At 42.5% G+C, this 21,824-nt stretch overlaps 1 protein-coding gene across 10 annotated transcripts in view; it reads left to right on the top strand.

Annotated features, from left to right (window-relative positions):
- CTNND1 (catenin delta 1) overlaps positions 1–21,824 on the top strand; it is a 57,919-nt gene that overhangs the window by 32,939 nt on the left and 3,156 nt on the right. For 6 of the 10 annotated variants that reach the window (XM_073016142.1, XM_073016126.1, XM_037999289.2 and 3 more), the window contains 15 exons: positions 1,029–1,181; positions 1,916–2,451; positions 7,238–7,701; positions 8,828–9,011; positions 9,857–9,974; positions 11,081–11,234; positions 12,111–12,179; positions 13,639–13,766; positions 13,869–14,019; positions 14,760–14,952; positions 15,890–16,004; positions 17,182–17,269; positions 20,076–20,138; positions 21,192–21,298; positions 21,711–21,797. In XM_073016142.1, the coding sequence (XP_072872243.1) occupies positions 1,065–1,181; positions 1,916–2,451; positions 7,238–7,701; positions 8,828–9,011; positions 9,857–9,974; positions 11,081–11,234; positions 12,111–12,179; positions 13,639–13,766; positions 13,869–14,019; positions 14,760–14,952; positions 15,890–16,004; positions 17,182–17,269; positions 20,076–20,138; positions 21,192–21,298; positions 21,711–21,797 (2,574 nt within the window). In that variant the 5' untranslated portion in view covers positions 1,029–1,064. The remainder of the gene's footprint in view (positions 1–1,028; positions 1,182–1,915; positions 2,452–7,237; positions 7,702–8,827; positions 9,012–9,856; positions 9,975–11,080; positions 11,235–12,110; positions 12,180–13,638; positions 13,767–13,868; positions 14,020–14,759; positions 14,953–15,889; positions 16,005–17,181; positions 17,270–20,075; positions 20,139–21,191; positions 21,299–21,710; positions 21,798–21,824) is intronic. The other 4 variants (XM_007998136.3, XM_007998082.3, XM_007998073.3 and 1 more) reach the window with 1 other exon arrangement.

Raw genomic sequence — 21,824 nt, 5'->3', positions numbered from 1 at the left:
GAGGTGGGCAGATCACCTCAGGTCAGGAGTTTGAGACCGGCCTGACCAACACGGAGAAACCCCATCTCTACTGAAAATACAAAATTAGCCGGGCATGGTAGCACATGCCTGTAATCCCAGCTACTTGGGAGGCTGAGGCAGGAGAATTGCTTGAACCTGGGAGGTGGAGATTGTGGTGAGCTGAGATCATGCCATTGTACTCCAGCCTGGGCAACAAGAGCAAAACTCCATCTCAAAAAAAAAAAAGTTCTTTATTTTAGGCTGGGCACGGCATCTCATGCCTGTAATTCCAGCACTTTGGGAGGCCAAGGCAGAGCAAAACTCCGTCTCAAAAAATAAAAAAGTTCTTTATTTTGGCCAGGCATGGTCTGCTCATTCCTGTAATTCCAGCACTTTGGGAGGCTGAGGCTGGAGGATTGCTTGAGCCCAGGAGTTCAAGACCAGCCTGGGCAACATAGTGAGACCCTGTCTCTACAAAAAAAAAATAAAATTAGCCAGGCATGGTGGCATGAGCCTGTAGTTCTAGCTACTCAGGAGGCTGAAATGGTAAGATTGCTTGAGCCTGGGAGGTTGGGGCTCCAGTGAGCTATGATCATGCCACTGCACTCTAGCTTGTGTGACAGAGTGAGACCCTATCTCAAATAAATAAATAAAAGTTGTTTGTTTATTGGGTGAGCTGCTCTTTTGAGGGGTCACTCAGATATAGATGAAATTGCAGTTAACACAATTCATGTTCACTTAGATGACCACAGCTGGGAAGTTAAATCTACTGTCTGTCACTTGGATGTTGATGTGGCTGTAGTTAACTCAGTTCATGTTTGTTAAATGACTACAACTGGGAAATTATGTCTGCTGTCCTTTTGTACAAATTCAAAAGATGACAGCCACCCATCTAAAAATCCTGAGGCCTATAGAAGATGCATGATGAGTCCCTGTTTCCAGGGTCACTACTTACACTTCTTATTAGGATGGCTTGTTAATACATAGTGCTTAATAGTAGTTTCTTCTCTTTTCTCTTTTGCATATAGGATCACAGTCACCTTCTGTATAGCACCATCCCCAGGATGCAGGAGCCGGGGCAGATTGTGGAGACCTACACGGAGGAGGATCCTGAGGGAGCCATGTCTGTAGTCTCTGTGGAGACCTCAGATGATGGGACCACTCGGCGCACAGAGACCACGGTAAACTAAGACGTGTGTAAGATCTGGAAGTGATAAGAGGTCTTTTATTCTCTATTAGGGGAGGGGTTAAGCACTTAATTAAAATGGAGGACTGATATGCCGTTATTGATCTGATTGCATAAAGTGATCTCTGGCCAGATAGAAAGGATGAAGAGATATGGGGAAATCTAATGGCCTAGGGAAGAGAGAAGGTATATCAAGGTCTATAGTAGCTTCCCTTATAGGCATAGTTACTGTCAGGGCAATTTTCCTACTTGGGGACTTCCTACAGGATGGAAAGAAAGATAGATGGTAGGCCTTAAGGCATTTCTAGGTAAAGTGTCCTAGGGATGTAAAGGTTTGTTTCTTTTAGAGTGGTATAGAATTTAATTGTTCATGGCTGGGCACGGTGGCTCACGCCTGTAATCCTAGCACTGTGGGAGGTGGAGGTGGGCGGATCATGAGGTCAGGAGTTCGAGACCAGTCTGGACAACATAGTGAAACCCCGTCTCTACTAAAAACACAAAAAATTAGCCAGGTGTGTTGGTGTGTGCCTGTAATACCAGCTACTCAGGAGGCTGAGGTAGGAGAATCACGTGAACCCGGGAGGCAGAGATTTCAGTGAGCTGAGATCACACCATTGCACTCCAGCCAGGGCGACAGTGCAAGACTCCGTCTCCAAAAAAAAAAAAAAAAAAGAATTTAATTGCTCACTTCCTTAATTAGTTTTTCTTTTTCTTGTTTCCTACTTGCAGGTGAAGAAAGTAGTGAAGACTGTGACAACACGTACAGTACAGCCAGTTGCTATGGGACCAGATGGGTTGCCTGTGGATGCTTCATCAGTTTCTAACAACTATATCCAGACTTTGGGTCGTGACTTCCGCAAGAATGGCAATGGGGGACCTGGTCCCTATGTGGGGCAAGCCGGCACTGCTACCCTTCCTAGGAACTTCCACTACCCTCCTGATGGTTATAGCCGCCACTATGAAGATGGTTATCCAGGTGGCAGTGATAACTATGGCAGTCTGTCCCGGGTGACCCGCATTGAGGAGCGGTATAGGCCCAGCATGGAAGGCTACCGGGCACCTAGTAGACAGGATGTGTATGGGCCCCAACCCCAGGTTCGGGTAGGTGGGAGCAGCGTGGATCTGCATCGCTTTCATCCAGAGCCTTATGGGCTGGAGGATGACCAGCGTAGTATGGGCTATGATGACCTGGATTATGGTATGATGTCTGATTATGGCACTGCCCGTCGGACTGGGACACCCTCTGACCCTCGTCGGCGCCTCAGGTAGGCAGGAATAGGGAAGAGAAAAGGGTTTTTCCAAAACCAGGGCTAAGGGGTAGCTTTTCCTTCAACTTCTAAGAGCTTTTTGGGATCAGAGATACTTGTGGCCTCCTCCCCTCTGCTTTTTTTTGGGGTGAAAGGCTACCCCGTTTTTCCCTTTTCTGACTTGGCTTAGTATTGACTTGCTATATGTATAAAATATAAATGTATATCTGTATAATATAAATATATATATAATTTTTTAAATGAAAATAATATATTCTAATTTTATTATTTATTTATTTATTTATTTATTTATTTATTTTGAGACGGAGTCTCACTCAGTCGCCCAGGCTGGAGTGCAGTGGCGCGTTCTCGGCTCACTGCAAGCTCCACCTCCCGGGTTCACGCCATTCTCCTGCCTCAGCCTCCCAAGTAGCTGGGACTACAGGCGCCCGCCACCACGCCCAGCTAATTTTTTTTTGCATTTTTATTAGAGACGGGGTTTCACCGTGTTAGCCAGGATGGTCTCGATCTCCTGACGTCGTGATCTGCCTGCCTCAGCCTCCCAAAGTGCTGGGATTACAGGCATGAGCCACTGCGCCTGGCCTTCTAATTTTATTTTTTAGAGACAGAGTCTTGCTCTTTCACCCAGGCTGGAGTGCAGTGGCGCCATCTTGGCTCACTGCCACTTCCACTTCCTGGGTTCAAGTGTTTCTCGTGTCTCAGTCTCCCTAGTTGTTGGGACTACAGGCAAGCACCATGACGCCCGGCTAATTTTTATATTTTTAGTAGAGATGTGGTTTCACCATGTTGGCCAGGCTGGTCTCAAACTCCTGACCTCTGGTGATCTACCCGCCTTGGCCTCCAAAAGTGCTGGGATTATAGGCATGAGCCACCACGCCTGGTCCACAAGTTGTTTTCTATAATTTGAATATATGGGCCAGGCACAGTGGCTCATGCCTGTAATCCCAGCGCTTTTGGAGACCTAGGTAGGTGGATCACCTGAGGTCTGGAGTTCGAGACCAGCCTGACCAACATGGAGAAATCCCGTCTTTACTAAAAATACAAAATTAGCTGAGCATGGTGACACATGCCTGCAATCCCAGCTACTCAGGAGGCTGAGGCAGGAGAATCATGTGAACCTGGGAGGCGGAGGTTGTGGTGAGCCAAGATCGTGCCATTGCACTCCGGCCTGGGCAACAAGAGTGAAACTCCATCTCAAAAAAAAAAAAAAAAAGAAAACAACTTGTGATTGTTATTAGTCTATGTCCTAAAGACTGAATTTTGCTTCTGCTTCTATGCTGAAGTTTTTGCTGTTTCTGGCTAAGATGTGACCCCCTTTTGGTGTTAGACAGAGGATTCTGATGTCTGGGGCCATGGAATTCTTGCTCATTTCTTCTTGGGAATTTCTTTAGCTTCTGGTTTGGTATTAAGAACAGAGTCAGTCGGGCATGGTGGTTCACACCTGTAATCTCAGCACTTTTGGAGGCTGAGGCGGGCAGATCACGAGGTCAGGAGATCGAGATCATCCTGGCTAACATAGTGAAACCCTGTCTCTACTAAAAATACAAAAATTAGCCAGGTGTGGTAGCTCGTGCCTGCAGTCCCAGCTACTCAGGAGACTGAGGCAGGAGAATCACTTGAACCCAGGAGGCAGAGGCTGCAGTGAGCCAAGATGCCGCCACTGCACTCCAGCCTGGGCAACAGAGTGAGACTGTCTCAAAACAAAACAAAACAGAGTTGAAGGTTTTAGGAATACAGGACCAAAAGAGACAGTTAAGGATATATATAAGAACTTTCTTGTGGTGTTTTTAATCCCAAAGTTAAAAACAAACTTTGACCTCACAAGGGCCTTGACATTCTGTGCTTAGGGTCTTATTATTTGATTGTAAAGTGAAATTGTGGTGGCATCCTTGAGTGGGGGTTGGAGGGTACATTAGCAACACACTGAAAGGTCACTAAGCAGCTGCCTACTCTGACTTTACTACTTGTCCCTGGAGATTTCTTTGGTGATGTGAAAAAAGGAGTGATTGATGTTTGGACTGGTATATGGTTTGCCTTGTTGCCTTGAGAGAATGCTTTAGAATGGGGTCGACAGACCCCTGGAAAGGACCATGTAGAACTATTTTAGGCTTTGCAGGCCATGTATCATCTTTGTCATATGTTGTTCTTTTTTTCAAACAGTCTTTTAAAAATATAAAAAGCATTCTGGGGGTGTACAAAAACAGGTTTGGCCCATGCGCTGCCAATGCTGCTTCGGAATAAATTAGAAACAGTGTTTTCCACGCAAAGAGAAATGATAAGAAACAAGGGATGATTTATGGTTGTCTTGATGGTAAGGATATCCTAGCAGCTGTTGCTGAATTTCTCTATATGGGGTCATGACCTTTTAAAGCAAATGCCTTGGTGCTAATTTTCCTCATATATTAGGTAGCTTTGGTTAAGAGTGAACAGGGCTGGGCCCAGGGGCAGAGGCCCCATTATCTAAGACTGAGTCACTTACCTTTCAGGTGTCTTGGATAGCTAATCCAACTCCCATGTGAGTCATTTTTATTCCTCCAGGAGCACCAGACCTCGGCTGGTGCAACCTAGAACAGTGGTAGATAACAGCCATCATTGAAGCAGTCTGTTCAGGGTGTTGGCTCTACTGCAAGTCTGCTTTTTCTGACTTCCTCATTAGTAAAGAGTGATTGGACCCAGATGGGTGTGGGTGGCCAGGTCATTCTCTGCCGTCCGTAGTTGTGCTAGTTCACATAGAGTTTTGGGCCGTTCTTGGGTTTGTTCCAGGGTAGCAATGGACTTGGAAACCTGCTTGACTAGCAAGAATATTTGCTGCTTCCTGTTCCAGGCTAGAAGAGTAATACGAGGTCAAACTTAAACAGTGAGGCAGTGATTAGTGGAAAAAGCACTGAACCCTGAGACCTTGGTTCTAGTTGTGCCTTTGCCACTAGCTAAGTAGCCTCAAGCAAGTCATTTGGTCTTCCTGGGCACAGCTTTGTTACTTGTAAAACAGAGGAAAGAATGTCCAATCCACTGCCTCTATATAGAAAAAGATACAAGATAGAGTTATTTGGAAATTTTGGTTATGGTAATTGTTCTTATAATTTTGGATATTAATAATAGAGGTTAAACATGTTCAATACGGAGCCTGAAAAACCCAGAAAAGCATACCATCTATTGATAAAGAACCACTGTTAACATTTTGGTGCATATCCTTTGAGGTTTTTTAATTGTACATGTAACTGTATCCTATTTTCCCTCTACAAAAAGGGAATCTTAACATACTGCTCAATAGCCTACTTTTAAAACTTAGCTATCTAAGCTATTCATTTTGTTTCTGTGTTTGTTTGTTTGTTTGTTTTTTGAGATGGAGTCTTGCTCTGTTGCCCAGGCTGGAGTGCAGTGGTGCGATCTCGGCTCACTGCAACCTCCACCTCCTGGGTTCAAGTGATTCTCCTGCCTCAGCCTCCCAAGTAGCTGGGATTACAGGTGCCCACCACCACGCCCAGCTAATTTTTATATTTTTAGTAGAGATAGGGTTTGCTATGTTGGCTATGCTGGTCTTGAACTTCTGACCTCAGGTAATCCGCCCACCTCAGCCTCCCAGAGTGCTGGGATTACAGATGTGAGCCACCATGCCTGGTCCTGTTTCCGTGTTATTTTAAGACCATCTTGGTCATGTTTTACTAAATACTTTGTCCATCTGAATCACTGTTGCATAGTTGATGTTGATACCTGTGAGGCAGCCCTTCTGCTCAGGGCAACTTTGAGTATTTGGTGACAGTGGGAGTGGTTTTGTAGAACAAACAACGGCTTATTTGGAGAGCTCCACACAATAGATTCTCCTCTCCTGTGGGAGCCAGAAGAGATGAGCTCACAGATAATGGGTTTCTTTCTTCCTGGTAGTTATGAATAAATAATAGTGTGACAGACTCACCCTCTAGTGGTTGTTGGTAGTACTGAAACAGGAAGAATTGTCTCCTGGTTTGATTTTTCTTACTTTCAATTGCTTTCTCTGTTCCTAGTGGCTGGGCTTCCCAAATGTGATGTTGGTGAATAGGCTCCATTTTGAAAGAACTGGAGGTATTGTCTTTAGAAATTGGAGGATGGAATCTTACTGCTAACACATTTGTTGAGTAGCAGACATGACCTTGGGATGACTGTGAAAATTACTTTTCAAGTTTATACCTCATCAGTACCAAACCCAGATCCTCCTATAATGTAGCAGGAAGCCCTTTATTAGTTTTTCTCTATCAATCCATCTTTTATAATTTCCAAAATAGGATAAGGAGAAGCTTAAATATGAAATGCATTTAAAGGTCTTAACCCGCCAGTTGTTTCCTGTGTGTAAATGCCTAATTTCCTGTTTGGTTAAGGAACTGTTCTCAGACTTACGTGGCATTGAGTCAGTTGCTTTGGTTAATTCTGCTTTTTGAGAGTTTATCCTGATCTCTACCTAGAAAAGTTAATAGCTGTCAGGTATCATTCAAATAAATGATAAGTAATAAGGATTTGGTTCTTTCTTTTTGATTGGCCTCTCCTGAATGCTTGTTACTTTCTAAGCCTGCAGACTTCAAAGAAAAAGTGTAGTTTTAATTAAATTGTAGGTGCCTTTAAGATTATTACCTTTTATTTTTCCTAACCCATTGAGGAAAATTGATCAGTATATTATTCATGCAAAGGAGAGAGAAGTTGAGCACACTGAAACTCCAGTTAATCCTGCTTTGCAGATGAGGGTAATGGGAATGTCCAGGAAGCTAGCCATAATGACTTGATGTATTCTCTTGGTTATTCCAAAACTTCTCAGGAGCTACGAAGACATGATCGGTGAGGAGGTGCCATCGGATCAATACTATTGGGCTCCTTTGGCCCAGCATGAGCGAGGAAGTTTAGCAAGCTTGGATAGCCTGCGCAAAGGAGGGCCCCCACCTCCTAATTGGAGACAGCCAGAGCTGCCAGAGGTGATCGCCATGCTTGGATTCCGCTTGGATGCTGTCAAGTCCAATGCAGCTGCATACCTGCAACACTTATGCTACCGCAATGACAAGGTGAAGACTGACGTGCGGAAGCTCAAGGGCATCCCAGTACTGGTGGGATTGTTAGACCATCCCAAAAAGGAAGTGCACCTTGGAGCCTGTGGAGCTCTCAAGAATATCTCTTTTGGACGTGACCAGGATAACAAGATTGCCATAAAAAACTGTGATGGTGTGCCTGCCCTTGTGCGATTGCTCCGAAAGGCTCGTGATATGGACCTTACTGAAGTCATTACCGGTGAGTTCTAGGCCTAAGGAAAATTGCTAAGTCACTGTTACTCTCTAGTGATATTAAGAACTAGAGGGATTTCCAGACCTTTTACTTTTGATGAAAGGTTGTGAACTGGTGGCCTTGGGTCAAATCCATCTCACAGATTTGTTTGGATCACACAGCATTTTTGAAATTTTAAAGAACTGGTTGCTGATGTTTAAAATTCAGAAGATTTCACTTAAAATTCCAGATTCTTGGCTTCTATTAAAAATGTGGCAGTTGTTAACAATGGATCTCTTTTCTTTCCTAGCAGTATTTGGTCTGAACTGATTGGAGCATGTGTTCTCTAATTTACACTAATCTCCAACACATTCTATTATCTGACCAACTACAGCCGTTTAGGATGTTGTTTCCCAAACATGGAGCTGTCAACTGCTATTTTTTCACCTGCTTGTAATTTCTTTTAAATATCTTCCTCTCTTGACTCACCTGCTTGGCCCATATAGACATTTAAGCTTGTGGTCCTTGCTTTATTTAGAGCAGTAGTTTTTCAGATTGTGGGTTGTGATCTATTTGTGTGATCCATTAGTGAATAAAACACAATTTTGTGGAGCATAATCAGCATTCCAAGGGAAAGGAGTAAAGAAAAAGTAATATAGACCATTGCTTCTCAGTTGTGGGCCATTTTGCCTGCCCTGCCCTGAGGACATTCAGACATTTGTAGTGTTGGAGATGTTTTTGGTTGTTATAACTTAGAACAGGGGAGAGGGAGTGCTACTGGCATCTAGTGAGTAAAGGCTAGGTATACTGCTAAACATCCAGCAATAGACAAGACAGCTCCTCATAGCAAAGAGTTATCTGGCTCAAAATGTCAGTAGTGCTGAGGTTGAAAAACTCTGGTATAGATAGATCGGAGAGCATTGCTTATCGTTAAATATTGCTTTACAAAACCTTATTTCATGATCTGTATGTTTATTTTGAGCTGTAATGTAGAACATGTTTCTTGCTGAGGTTCACAAAACTTGAATATTACTACAAGGTATTTGGTCACTGGGGAAGACTGAGAAATGATATAATAGGGGCTTCTCTTTGATGTTCTTCAGACATGTTGTCTTGAATGCTCAAGAGCCATCTGATGACTTGTCTCTTCCAGGAACCCTGTGGAATCTTTCATCCCATGACTCAATCAAAATGGAGATTGTGGACCATGCACTGCATGCCTTGACAGATGAGGTGATCATTCCTCATTCTGGTTGGGAGCGGGAACCTAATGAAGACTGTAAGCCACGCCATATTGAGTGGGAATCGGTGCTCACCAACACAGCTGGCTGCCTTAGGTAACAATAGGGGCTTTGAGAATATGAAGGTGAATTTTTGAGGACTGACTTAAATTTCCTTAAAAAACAATTAAAATTCTTTAGCCTATTCCTTAGCCTCCATTCCTATCTGTATTGTATACTGTAACTCCAACCTGTCTTTCTACCTTTGTTGCTATTCTCTTATGTGTACCACATGCACCTATATCAGTTTTCTTGCTGTTCCCCACACATCCTCTTCACTTTTATGCCTCTTTGACTTTGTTCATCTACTTTGGTAAGCTTTTGTTCAGCATCTACCACATGTAAGGTGGTCTAGTCCTGGACTTGTCTATGTCCTTGCCCTAGTTATCTGTATTTCAAGTCAGGCTGTGATAAATGCAGCAAAAGGGGTACAGAGCACTAGGAGGTTAGGGCATGGGTGAGGAAGGTCTGTTCTTTCCGTGAATGCCTTTCTCTTCCTATTTATCTTTTTGTGGTTAAACTCAAGTGCCTTTATTTTATTAAAATTTTCCTGACTTATTTTTATATCCTATACATGCTGCTATATAATGTTTCTCTCTTTGGAATACACCTCTGTGTGCTCTGTTCTACATATGTATTATACTTCCATACAAGAAGTGTATATTCCATCTTGAATTACTGCATCTGGTATATATCATTAACCTCTACCCCACAGTGATATAGACATTCAGAAGGCAGGGACTGTTAATCAACTTTCTCTGAACTGCAGTACCTTGCTTATGATAAGTATTCGCTATTATAGTGAGTAGAAAAAAATATTCAGGAATCTTGTAGGTGTTGAGGGATATTTAAGGGAGGATTTCTGGATTTGAGTCATCTTGAAGCTTCTGGTTTCCCCTCAGGAATGTAAGCTCAGAGAGGAGTGAAGCTCGCCGGAAACTTCGGGAATGTGATGGTTTAGTTGATGCCCTCATTTTCATTGTTCAGGCTGAGATTGGGCAGAAGGATTCAGACAGCAAGGTAAGTGCTTGTCTTACCTTTAATGACTGAGTGAATTCCATTCACCAGAACTATGAAGTATCTGTAGGTCAGAGACCTATCATCTCAGGCTTTCAAGTAATGTTAACTATTTTTACTGGCCCCTACCCCTTATTTTTGAGACAGAGTCTTACTCTATTGCCCAGGCTGGGGTACAGTGATGTGATCTCAGCTCACTGCAACCTCCGCTTCCTGGGTTCAAGTGATTCCCGTGCCTCAGCCTCCCAAGTAGATGGGATTATAGGCGTGCACCACCACGCCCAGCTAATTTTTGTATTTTTAGTACATTTCACCATGTTGGCCAGGCTGGTCTCAAACTCTTGACCTCACGTGATCCATCCACTTCAGCCTCCCAAAGTGTTGGGATTACAGGCGTTAGCCACTGTGCCCAGCCAAGCCCCTACTCCTTAAAGTGGGCATTCAACTTAAAAGAAAACATGTGTTTTGTTTGTTTGTTTGTTTGTTTTTTTGAGATGGAGTCTGGCTCTGTTGCACAGGCTGGAGTACAGTGGCATGATCTCGGCTCACTGCAACCTCTCCCTCCTGGGTTCAAGTGATTCTCCTGCTTCAGCCCCTGAGTAGCTGGGATTATAGGCACCTGCCACCATGCCCAGCTAGTTTTTGTATTTTAGTAGAGACAGGGTTTCACCATGTTGGCCAGGCTGGTTTTGAACTCCCGACCTCAGGTGATCCACCTGCCTCAGCCTCCTAAAGTGCTGGGATTACAGGTGTGAGTCACTGTGCCCAGCTTTTTTTTCTTTTTTTAAAAATCTATCACCTATATATTTTAAAGCTGCTTAGCTGTCGTCCAAAGTTGTACATTGTCTAAGTAGTAAGAATGATGATCCAAGTTTCAGTCACACACCAAATAGTGGCAGAAGCCAATAAGTCCATAGTTGGGCCTTCCATTAGCCTGAGGCTACAGGGATTTCAAGAAGCCTGGAGCGCTTAAGAGGCATCCTGAGAAGTTATGGATTGGGTTATGCATTTGAATATCAACATTTTAATACCTGAGTCTTTAATACCTGTGGAGAAATCACAATAGACATTCTTTTTTCTCATTGGCCCTTTTATCTTGTGTACCTAAGCTTGTAGAAAACTGCGTTTGCCTCCTTCGGAACTTATCATATCAAGTTCACCGGGAGATCCCACAGGCAGAGCGTTACCAAGAGGCAGCTCCCAATGTTGCCAACAATACTGGGCCACATGCTGCCAGTTGCTTTGGGGCCAAGAAGGGCAAAGGTGAGTCTTGGTTCCTGTTTCTTACTCTTTAATGTGGGACAGGGAAAGGAAGGAACACTTTAGCTTAAGATACAAAATACTTGGCAAGCAATATGGGAGTCTGCCTGGTTACAGATGTCTTTTTGCTTTGCTGCTTCTCCTGTGTTGTGTGCTTCATTCAAGGTTTGGTGGTGGGGTGGTGGTGGTGGTGTGTTGGTGGTGATGGTGGTGGTGGTGGTGGTATCAATGAGTGGGGCAGTGGAAAATGAGAACTCAACTAATCTGGGACCTTCTTCCCCATACGTCCTTTGCATTTTCTGTGTTTTTCTTTTCTTCTCTGTGCTTCCCTGCTTATTTGCCCATGATTCTGCTGACATCTTTCTCCTGCATTTTTCTTATTTCTTTTCTCTTCTCTGCTTTCTGCCTTGGGTGATGCACTGGAAGATGAGTGGTTCTCCAGAGGTGAGTGGAGTCTTTTAAGGTGCTTATCTACTTCTAATTTGCATGTTTTGGTTTTAGCTTCCCTAGTATGTCCTTGCCTAACCTTTCCCTGTCTATGCATGTAGGAAAGTTCAGTTGAGGAAGACACTGAAACAGGTTTAGCTCTTTGGAGCTAATAGCTCATGGCATGCTGTTTCTGGGCAGCAGTCCCCATTATCAGAGCTCAGGATAATAACATCAACAATGGTCATCCTCGTCTAACCTATCTGCTGCCTGTTTTCTATCCTTGTTTCTGAATAGTCCCCTGCTGGAACAAGTTGCCCCCACCCGCCCTTTGCCCCTCGTGGTGCATCTGTGATCAAAAGGTTCTGACCGAAGAATGAAAAATGTGCCAGGTGGAATCTTTTCTATTTTAAACTGACTTACACCTTTTCCTGCCCTTTTTCGTTTTTATAGGGAAAAAACCCATAGAGGATCCAGCAAATGACACAGTGGATTTCCCTAAAAGAACGAGTCCAGCTCGGGGTAAGTTGTCTTCTCAGTCTCCAAAGGTCTCATAAACATAGTACAAAGATAAGATATTTGGTAACTTAACATCAGACTTTATGTAATATGTTTATTGTCCTCTCTTTTCCAACTTACAGACTGAAATGATTGTGCAAGTATTGGGAAGCTGTATAGTATTACAGCAGTAACTTACAAAGGACTGCTTGTTAAGGCAGTTATTCAGGTTACTTGAGGATAGAATAAGGTCCTGATGGTAGTCTAGAGCAGAAATTTGGGAACCATAAATGACCACTACAGTGCCTGAGACTTAAACCTCACTTTTAAAAGAAGCTCCTTTACTAAGAAAGATACTTTTTAGGCTGGGCGCGGTGGCTTATGACTGTAATCCCAGCACTTTGTGAGACTGAGGCGGGCAGGTCACCTGAGGTCAGGCGTTTGAGACCAGCCTGGCCAACATGGTGAAACCCTGTCTCTACTAAAAATGCAAAAATTAGCTGGGCATGGTGGCGGGTGCCTGTAATCCCAGATACTGTGGAGGCTGAGGCAGGAGAATCGCTTGAACCTGGGAGGCAGAGGTTGCAGTGAGTTGAGATCGCGCCACTGCACTCCAGCATGGGCGACAGATAGAGACTCGTCTCCAAAAGAAAAAAAAAGATAATTTTACACTTTACTATAAGAAATTTGGATCTTTATATTCATCAATACAGTGAGTCCAAAGTTCACAGCTCTCCATGGATATAAAAATTATAAACGTTTAATCTATAATGGACCGTTGTAGTAATTGCAAAGATGGGAAGAATGACTGGGTTAAGTTAGAGATAATTGATTTGAGATGAGGAATTTTTAACCTTGAGTGCTGTCAATGAGCTAAATGGAGCCCCTAAGCGCTCATGGTAGAACCAAAGGCAAAGCTATGGGAGAGGAGGCAAGAAGGAAGAAAAGAGAGGAGTTGAGTATAATGAGTTGATATTTGTTCCACTTTTACCATGGATTCATTAGTCTTTTTTTTTTTTTTGAGACGGAGTCTCACTCTGTCGCCCAGGCTGGAGTGCAGTGGCGTGAACTCGGCTCACTGCAAGCTCCGCCTCCCAGGTTCACGCCATTCTCCTGCCCTTAGCCTCCCGAGTAGCTGGGACTATAGGTGCCCGCCATCACGCCCAGCTAATTTTTTGTATTTTTAGTAGAGACGGGGTTTCACTGTGTTAGCTAGGATGGTCTCAATCTCCTGACCTCGTGATCTGCCCGCCTTGGCCTCCTAAGTGCTGGGATTACAGGTGTTGAGCCACTGCGCCTGGCCTCATTATTCTTAAGACATGGAATTTGGCCTCTAAATTTGCTGTAGAGAGTGTGAGAGAGTTTAGGGAATCTGATGGTATAGAACATCAATCGGGAGTATTAAGGCTGGACTCCAGCCAGCTAGAGCGTGGTTTATTGGTACTGATTAGCACCTTCTGCCTTCTTTTTCTCTTTTGTGCAGGCTATGAGCTCTTATTTCAGCCAGAGGTGGTTCGGATATACATCTCACTTCTTAAGGAGAGCAAGACTCCTGCCATCTTAGAAGCCTCAGCTGGAGCTATCCAGAATTTGTGTGCTGGGCGCTGGACGGTAAAGTACCTTTTAGAAAATGGATTTGGAGATGGGAAAACTTAGATAACTAGTTTGCTGCCATTTGTAATTTGTTCTACCCCTTTCTATGTGCTATTCTAGTATGGTCGATACATCCGCTCTGCTCTGCGTCAAGAGAAGGCTCTTTCTGCCATAGCTGACCTCCTGACTAATGAACATGAACGGGTGGTGAAAGCTGCGTCTGGAGCACTGAGAAACCTGGCTGTGGATGCTCGCAACAAAGAATTAATTGGTGAGGAGTTGAATGGTAACTGTTACCTCAAAATTTAGTACAGTGTTTGTAGTCCAGCAGATGCCTAATAATTTATTGAATTTATTGAAATGACTGAAGGGAAGGACCCTCCCCCGCTTCATAGTTCATGAATACGAGAGTTGGTAAGGGTTTTAGTTTAATGGTTCTTGGAAAGAAAACAAATGACAACTCTTCAAAAATAGAATAATAATTGCTATTATTTATTGAGCACTTACTTTGTTACTAGGCATTGTTAAATGCTTCTGTGTTTTCATTTAATCCTCACCACTTTACAAAGGTCCTTTTTTTTTTTAATAGGATAAGGAAATTACTTAACTCATGGAAGTTAAGTGAATTGCCCAGAGTTAATGTAGCTAGTTAGTAGCGGAGCCCACTTGTTTATTTATATTTTAAATTCATAATAACTCTTCTATCAAATTATTATAATATTCAAGATATTTTCATTAGAGTATCTGAAAGGACTGTGTAGCTTATCTAATATACAGTATTTACACTTTCAATGTGGTTGAAGTAGAAAAGAAATAAAGGAATAGGTAGGACAGTAAATCCATGGCTATTTCAGGTCCTTAGCCCTTTTGAGATGATAATCCTATAGGATAATGAAGTTGATTCTTATGGACAGCACCTACACTTGATATGATTAATGCAATTAAGTATAATGTAAGGCTCTTCATGACCTGACTTGATCTTTTCTCCCTGTATACATTCTTTCTGACTAGGTAAACATGCTATTCCTAACTTGGTAAAGAATCTGCCAGGAGGACAGCAGAATTCCTCTTGGAATTTCTCTGAGGACACTGTGGTCTCTATTTTGAACACTATCAATGAGGTTATCGCCGAGAACTTGGAGGCTGCCAAAAAGCTTCGAGAGACACAGGGTATTGAGAAGCTGGTGTTGATCAACAAATCAGGGTGAGCTTACCACCTAAAATTACAATCAGAAGAATTTGAGTGAGTGAGGAGTTGTTTCCTTCTTTTGGTTACTAAGAAAAAGGAAGCCGGGCACGGTGGCTCACGCCTGTAATCCCAGCACTTTGGGAGGCCAAGGTGGGCAGATCACGAGGTCAGGAGATCGAGACCATCCTGGCTAACACGATGAAACCCTGTCTCTACTAAAAATAGAAAAAATGAGCCAGGTGTGGTGGCAGGTGCTTGTAGTCCCAGCTACTCGGGAGGCTGAGGCAGGAGAATGGTGTGAACCTGGGAGGCGGAGCTTGCAGTGAGCCAAGACCGCGCCACTGCACTCCAGCCTGGGCGACAAAGAGACACTTCATCTCAAAAAAAAAAAAAAGGAAATTTCCCCTTATTTACATGTAAAGTGTGAAGAGCTATTGCTCTATTACCTGTCTTGATGTTGATCCATAAATTAATTGGCTCTTATGTCAGACTTTTTTTGTGTCACTATTTGGGGTAGAATACAGGATTTGGTAAAAATTTGATTTAACCCATTTTGGCATTTATATTCTTGTTTGAGACAGTCTCGCTCTGTCACCCAGGCTGGAGTGCAGTGGTGCAATCTCAGCTCACTGCAACTTCCACCTCCCGGGTTCAAGTGATTCTCCTGGCTCAGCCTCCTGAGTAGCTGGGACTACAGGTGTGTGCCACCATGCCCAGCTACTTTTTTGTATTTTTGTGGAGATGGGGTTTTACCATGTCATCCAGGATGGTCTCCATCTCCTGACCTCTGGTGATCCACCTGCCTTGGCCTCCCAAAGTGCTGGGATTACAGGCATAAGCCACCATGCCCTGCCCCTGGCATTTGTATTCTTATGTTATTAGACGATATAGGGTCTAAGCTTTTTTCCTGGTCTTATATCCAAATTCCATATGGTGTTACTTTCCTCCAAAGGAACCGCTCAGAAAAAGAAGTTCGAGCAGCAGCACTTGTATTACAAACAATCTGGGGATATAAGGAACTGCGGAAGCCGCTGGAGAAAGAAGGATGGAAGAAATCAGACTTTCAGGTATAGTAACTTTTGAGACCAAGACTTTTACTTTTTTTTTTTTTTTTCTTGGTCCCAGGATAATGCTTCTGTTGTCTTTGGTTTCTGCCGTTTCACCATCATGTTAAATCTATTTTTTTTTTCTTTTTTGGAGACAGAGTCTTACTCAGTCTCCCAGGCTGGAGTGAAGTGGTGCAGTCTTGGCTCACTGCAACCTCCACCTCCTGGGTTCAAGTGATTCTTGTGCATCAGCCTCCCCAGTAGCTGGGACTGCAGGCGCACACCACCATACCCAGATGATTTTTTGTATTTTTAGTAGAGATGAGGTTTCACCATGTTGGCCAGGCTAATCTTGAACTCTGAGCTTAGGCAGTCCGCCTGCCTCGGCCTCCCGAAGTGCTAGGATTACAGGCGTGAGCCATTGCACCTGGCCTCATGTTGAATCTATTTTTGACCCATATTTCTTCATTAGGAATTATCTGGCCAGGCGTGTTGGCTCAAACCTGTAATTTGAACACTTTGGGAGGCTGAGGCAGGTGGATTGCTTGAGCCTAGGAGTGTGAGACCAGGTTGGGCAACATGGTGAAACCCATCTCTACCAAAAATAGAAATAAAAGAAGTAGCCAGTTGTGTCATTTGCCAGTAGTCCCAGCAACTCAGGAGGCTGAGGTGGGAGGATCGCTTGAGCCCAGGAGGTGGAGGTTACAGTGAGCTGAAATCATACTGCTGCACTCCAGCCTGGGCAACATAGCTAAACCCTGTCTCAAAAAAAAAAAAAGAAAAACATTTGGTTTACTCCTCAAAAGGATGATGTGTCTACAATTCATTTGTTGCTGACACAGCTCAGGCATCCCTCTACGTCATAACATACTTTAGGTGCAGGTGATAATGAAGGATGATGGCCTTTTTGCCCAAATCTACCATCACCCTTTGAGAGAATTTTTACTATTCTCTGAAACTGTATTTTCTTCTGATAGTATCAACATTTGGATCCTTTGTAATCTCCTGTTCTGAAACACAAATAGAAGCCATAATATCCTAGTTTGTTTCACTACCTAGGTTATTTATTCAACTCTTATGAGTTGCTTTTTTGTAATTCTATTTGGGAATAGGAACCTAGAGGTTTATGCCCATTAGAGCATAAGATATGGGTGAATTCAGTATTCTGTGATATTATTGCGTTTGTGTTTGCCTCTAGGTGAATCTAAACAATGCTTCCCGAAGCCAGAGCAGTCATTCATACGATGATAGTACTCTCCCTCTCATTGACCGGAACCAAAAATCAGGTGCAGTATCCAGAAGGCACACCCGCTCCTTTTAGCCACTCTTGCTGTTCTAGGTGGCTTACTAACAAATAGGATATATATTATTTCTGAATTAGGTAGTCTTTTGGGGGAGGGGAATAATTCTCCACTCCAGGATCCTAATGCAGAAATGGGTAGGTCTAAGCATTAGAAATTAAAACAAAACAGGTAATTAGCCTGAGTGTGATTCCCTTATCATTGCTTGTGAACTTAAAACACTGGAAAGTGAACTCTAGTCTGTTTTCTCTATTTTTTCTCCTTTTAAATTTCCATTTAATACCGAATATTATAATAGATAATTACTATTTTAAAATTACAAAATATAAACAATCAGAAAAATTACAAAAAATCACTTGTTTCTATTATCCAGAGAAAACCACTTGTATCTTTTTAAACATTTTTACCATGTGAGCAAACACATTTTTCCTTTGAGATGAATTATATATTTTGTTTTGTAATTTTTTTCTTTTTCACATGAAGTGTATATTGTGACCATTATTATCTTAATCACACTTGGCTTTTTCCTTGATTATTGGTTCTTAAAGTGTGGTCTGAGAGTCCCAAGACTGTTACCATTTGTACTTATGGCACAGAAAGCAGTGATGCTTCTGGTGACTTAGCAGTGACATAAAGCTGAATGAGTCATTGTAGTCTTCATTGCCACTCACATAGGTAAAAGCAGAGAGCCATTTTCACTTAATTGGAGAAGAAAAAATATCAGGCCAGGTGTGGTAGCTCATGCCTGTAATCCTAGCACTTTGGGAGGCTGAGGAGGGCGGATCACCTGAGGTCATGAGTTTACGATCAGCCTGGCCAACATGGTGAAACCCCATCTCTACTAAAAATACAAAAATTAGCTGGGTGTGGTGGCGGACCCCTGTAATCCCAGCTACTCAGGAGGCTGAGACAGGAGAACCACTTGAACCCAGGAGGTGGAGGTTGCAGTGAGCTGAGATCGCACCATTGCACTCCAGCCGGGGCAACAGAGGAGAGACTCCATCTCATAAGAAAATAAAAATCACTTTTATTATTTTTCTACCCTTGAGTATACATCTTTTTAATATTCTGTACTGATGAAATAGCATATTAAAGCATGATGGTTGTCTTAAGGAAATGTACTTATGTTATTGTTTCAGTTACTAGTTAGACTAGCTACTTTTTAATTGTTTATTTATTTATTTTGAGATGGGGTCTCCCTATGTTATCCAGGCTGGTCTTGAACTCCTGGTGTCAAGTGATCCTCCTGCCTTGGCCAAGTGTTGGGATTACATCCTGCACGCAGTCACACTAGCCACTTTGTTTAATGGAACACCATTTTTACTTGGAAAAAAATGTCTGGTAGACAAAGGGATTATTCAGATGTGCGCATTTGGCAGACATTTCCTCAAAAAATGAATGCGATAAGCTTGTTGCTTTGAGGAAAAGAACACAGTGTTTGCTGCCTGAGCTTTCAAGTGGAAATTGTAGTTTTGAAAAACTTTTATTTGCTACTGTGAGCCTGGTAACTTCCCAATACTGAAAAGACTTTTCTAGGCTGAGTGCAGTGTCTCATGCTTACAATTTAAGTACTTTGGGAGACTGAGGCAGGAGGATCGTTTGAGCCCAGGAGTTTGAGACTAGCCTGAGCAACGTAATGAGACCATGTCTGTACAAAAAAATTAGCCAGGCATGGTGGCACATTCCTGTAGTCCCAGTTACTTGGGAGGCTGAGGCAGGGGGATCACTTGAGCCCAGGTGGTCAAGGCTGCAGTGAGCCATGATTGTGCCACTGCATTCCAGCCTGGGCAACAGAGCAAGACCCTGTCTCAAAAAATACATGAATAAAATTAAAAAAGACTTTTCTAATGAAATAAACAGTGATGTTAACAAATGTGATTTCATAATATTGTATAATGCTATGTGTTAGCATTTTGAACATCTGGATAACTTGAAGCAGTATTTTGCAAGTGACAAATGCATACGTCAAAATCGCACATAGGTAATCGATCCATTAAAAGTGCAAGAAGGACCGATGGATTTTAGTTAAACAGTATGAAGAGATTGTTAGTTATAGATTCCACATTACTATCAACCTTTAAGAAACTACTATTAATTAATATACTATTAAAGAATAATAACCACAATTATCTGAAAAGACTATTAAAATCCTCTCTTTTCCAACTTTTTATCTGTGTAAGGCTGGATTTTCTTGATATACATTAACTATAATAACATATCACAACAGATTGAATGCAGAAGCAGATACGAGAATCTAAGCTAAACTTCAAAGAGATGTGCAAAAATGTAAAGGATTTTATTAAAGATTGTTCATGGTAACATGTAATAAGTTTACTTAAGTGAAATAGATACTTTAAACTTCTCAGTATGGTAACAGTTAATACATATAACTCACACCAATGAAGGTTCTTTAGATCCTCATAATTCTTAATACTGTAAAAGGACCTTGAGACCAAATAATTTGAAAACTGCTGGTTTAGATGGAATTGTTTTTTGATTTAAGAGTCTGTAGGGGCCAGGTGTGATGGCTCACACCTGTAATCCCAGTACTTTGGGAGACTGAGGTGGAAGGATCGCTTGAGCCCAGGAGTTTGAGACCAGCCTGAGCAATGCAGTGAGACCTCATCTCTACAAAAAACTTAAAAATTATCCAGGCGTTGTGGTGCACATAGTTGGTGCTAAGTAGAAGTGTGAATGAAGGGAAGAAAGGAGGACCAGAGAGCAATTTTCATGATGTGGACAGATTTTGAAGAATTGTTTTTGACATGGATAACTTTCTGACTTCATACAGATAAGAAACCTGATCGGGAAGAAATTCAGATGAGCAATATGGGATCAAACACAAAATCGCTAGGTATGTGATTAATTCCTGCCTAAGGATGTGGAGTAATATTTCACTGAGCTAAGGAGAGCTGTCTAGCTCTACAGTTTTTTTTCTAACACCCTTAACCATTTACCATCCTGGGAGAGCATTGGCTGATCATTTCCATTTTGAAGTATGTAAGAAAATTTAATAAAATCTGATCTGTCTACTTTTTTCACATTCCTACATGCTCAAAGGTTTTCAGAAATCTTTCTGTGCCTCTCCCGTTACTACACATTCAAGTTTGTGTCCCTAAACTTGTAGCCCATTATATTCCTACCCCAGTCTCCTTCTCCGGAGCGAATGAATGGATACATTCTGTTTCTGCCTAACTATTCTGCTTGCTATTCTGTCTTTTTACTCTGTAGTTTGATTCTGCTCATGTAATACCTCTTACTGGTATGTCCTTCCCTTTTGCTTTTCCAAATTCTTTTTGTCTCCAAAGGTTTAACTCAAGTCCTGTTCTCCCTTGTCAGGTCCTTTCTAACGATTGCAGCATATTTCACTCGCTCTTCTTTTAATTCCAATACCATTTTCAGACAGACCTCTTGTTTAGCTTTATTATGCCATATTCTGGGTATTTTATACATATTGTCTTCCATCTTAGATTCAAGATTCAAGTTCTGTTTTTGAGACAGAGTCTCACTCTTTCACTCCCGGCTGGAGTGCAGTGGCGTGATTCTCATACCTCAGCCTCCTGAGTAGCTGGGACTACAGGTGTACACCATCACACCTGGCTAATTTTTATATTTTTAGTAGAGATGGGGTTTCGCCATTTGGCCAGGCTGATCTTGAACTTCTGGCCTTAAGTGATCCGCCCGTCTCAGTCTCCCAAAGTGCTAGGATTACAGGCATGAGCCACCGCGGTCAGCCAGATTCAAGTTCTTTAAGTTGGGACCATCAGACTTCAATGCCTTTCTGGAGCATTTGGCAAGCTCAGTTCCCAACAGTGGTGCCTAATTACACCCATCTGCTTGATATATATTGTACAGTAGAGGGGAATGTCATATTTCTGCGTGCATTTTTTTTTTTTTTTTTAACCAGATAACAACTATTCCACACCAAATGAGAGAGGAGACCACAATAGAACACTGGATCGATCGGGGGATCTAGGCGACATGGAGCCATTGAAGGGAACAACACCCTTGATGGTAAATTCTTTTTATATACTGCTATCTGTCTAAGGCTAGTTCTATTTTGAATCCTATGTGTTTTGTGAAATACAAAAAAAAGTACGGAGAAAGATCGCATCCTTTTCTGGTAGGGGTTTTTAGGAAAAAGTAAGGGTTTTGACTCATGTTGGGATTTCGTGGGCCGTTATTCTGCAGTGGTCAAAATGGGGGAAGCATGTCTGTAAAAGTGTTACTGATATGACTAACACTAACTGATCTATTTTCAAATATTACCTTTTTTCTCTTCCTCCCTGTTTATGAATGTTTTGCCCTTCTCTTACTATTATATCTTGTTTTGTTTGAGTTTACAAATTTTCAGAGTTTCCCTAGGTCTGGCACACACATGAGGTTCCTGTCTCTACTCATACTAACAAATTGCATGTGTTCACAGCAGGACGAGGGGCAGGACTCTCTGGAGGAAGAGTTGGATGTGTTGGTTTTGGATGATGAGGGGGGCCAAGTGTCTTACCCCTCCATGGTATGTCCTTCAGTCACCCCCAAGATT

Source organism: Chlorocebus sabaeus, chromosome 1 (genome assembly GCF_047675955.1).
Source record: "Chlorocebus sabaeus isolate Y175 chromosome 1, mChlSab1.0.hap1, whole genome shotgun sequence".
NCBI lineage: Eukaryota > Metazoa > Chordata > Mammalia > Primates > Cercopithecidae > Chlorocebus > Chlorocebus sabaeus.
The sequence above is the reverse complement of the archived record's forward strand: the minus strand, read 5'-3'. Positions and strand labels throughout refer to the sequence as shown.